The sequence below is a fragment of the Echinops telfairi genome, unplaced genomic scaffold, assembly GCF_000313985.2.
Source record: "Echinops telfairi isolate 266 unplaced genomic scaffold, ASM31398v2 ScPeMD7_10;HRSCAF=50, whole genome shotgun sequence".
Lineage (NCBI taxonomy): Eukaryota > Metazoa > Chordata > Mammalia > Afrosoricida > Tenrecidae > Echinops > Echinops telfairi.
This window is the reverse complement of record NW_022103907.1, coordinates 4,090,996-4,092,539: the sequence shown is the minus strand read 5'-3', so window position 1 is coordinate 4,092,539 and position 1,544 is coordinate 4,090,996. Positions and strand designations below refer to the sequence as shown.

At 57.3% G+C, this 1,544-nt stretch overlaps 1 protein-coding gene across 1 annotated transcript in view; it reads left to right on the top strand.

The window, feature by feature from the left end:
* The window catches only part of GALNT14 (polypeptide N-acetylgalactosaminyltransferase 14), a 56,254-nt gene extending 55,053 nt beyond the window's left edge, over nucleotides 1–1,201 (top strand). Inside the window, exon 13 of the mRNA XM_013006841.1 lies at nucleotides 1,043–1,201. Within this exon, the coding sequence (XP_012862295.1) occupies nucleotides 1,043–1,201 (159 nt within the window). The remainder of the gene's footprint in view (nucleotides 1–1,042) is intronic.
* The last annotated feature ends 343 nt before the right edge of the window (nucleotides 1,202–1,544 follow it).

The window sequence follows — 1,544 nt, the reverse complement described above, 5'->3', positions numbered from 1 at the left end:
AAGGGGTCCTTGTGGTTAAGGGTGGGAGAGAGATGCTGTCCCAGGTGCCTCCACATTACAGGCCCCAGGGTAAGCTCCCCTCCTTGGGCTGCTGCTCCCCCCCACCCACTCCCCCCTGCTCCCGAGACTGCCAGAGGTGTCAGACCACAGCCCTTAGACTCCCGCTGTTCTTTGCTTGCCCTGAACCCTCCCTGCCCCGTGCTCCCCCACCCCCCCAATCTCACAACAGGAGCTCTGCGAGAAGCCTTTTAGGGTCTCAAGGATGAAAAGACAAGACCGTGGGCCTCAGGGACCTTAGGCTCTAGCCATGTCCCCGCCAAAGTGCTAAGCTTTGGTGACCCGTTCCTCTAGCGGCGAGCCATTGGCTCCAGTCATTTCCCAGCAAACTGGAGGGTGGCCTTGGAGAGGTCAAGTCTGAAATCCTGCCCTGTGACTGGCTGTGCGGGTGACTTGACCTCCCAGAGCTTTAGTTTCCCCCCTTAGGGAATAAGATGAGGGGTACTCATCCTCCGGAGGAAGGATGTTCAGAGCTCAGAATCAGGTGGAGAGGGGTCCCCCAGATTTATCCATCCCCTCTCCTCTTGTTGGGATGTGAAACCCAAGGGACAGCAGCCGGGGCCCCCTCTGCTCAGGCACCCCGTGTATGGCAATGCCAGCCCCTGATCTCTCCGGCTCTCTTCTCTTCCTTTGTAACACTGCACATAGCAAGCCGGAGCCTCGTCTTGCTCGTTCCTCCGGGGTGCTCCTGTGACTAACTCGGCACACATTCTCTGACCTACTGCTTGGAAAGTTAATGCCTCTTAATGAGTTTTCTTAGCAAACATGTTGATTTCCCTTTTGCGTTTTAATATCCAGTTGGAAGAAAAAAAAAAACCCAACTCTACCCGACAGAGCAATTAGTAGCCATCCCATTCCTCCATCCGACTGTAGAGTCAGCTCTCAGAGGGACCCTAGGCTGGGATGGAAACATCTTCCATTTGGCCAGGACTCCGGCATTAGCAGGAAACCCCGTTCATCCTCTCTTCTCCCGTTGCCCTCGCAGCAGTGGACCATGACCGGCTCCCGCATCGAGCACGTCGCCTCTCATCTCTGCCTGGACATGGACATGTTTGGTGAGGGTGCCGAGGTGGACAGGGAGATCGTCGTCAACCCCTGTGAGTCCTCCCTGATGAGCCAACACTGGGACATAGTGAGCTCCTGAAGGGCCTCCCGCAGCCAGTGGGGCGCGTCTGGGACACAGAGCCCACTGGACGGACGTTAGGCTGCGAGCAGCCCCCGACTAATCCAGACGCCCTGCACTGGGAGGCAAGGGCCAAGCCACCCAGGACAGGAGCGGCTGTCTCAGGGAACATGGAGGAAGATTGCAAGCCACGTGGGGCTCAGAGACAACCCCCACTTGTTCGTGGTGTGTAGAATGCCTATCCTGGCCATGTTTCCCAGCTGGTATCTGCAGACAGATAGCTCACGGGAAGATCCTGTTGTCCCCTTGTTTACAAAGGAGGCACTGGGGGTCAGGGAGATGAGGCTTCCTTGTCACCAGGCCA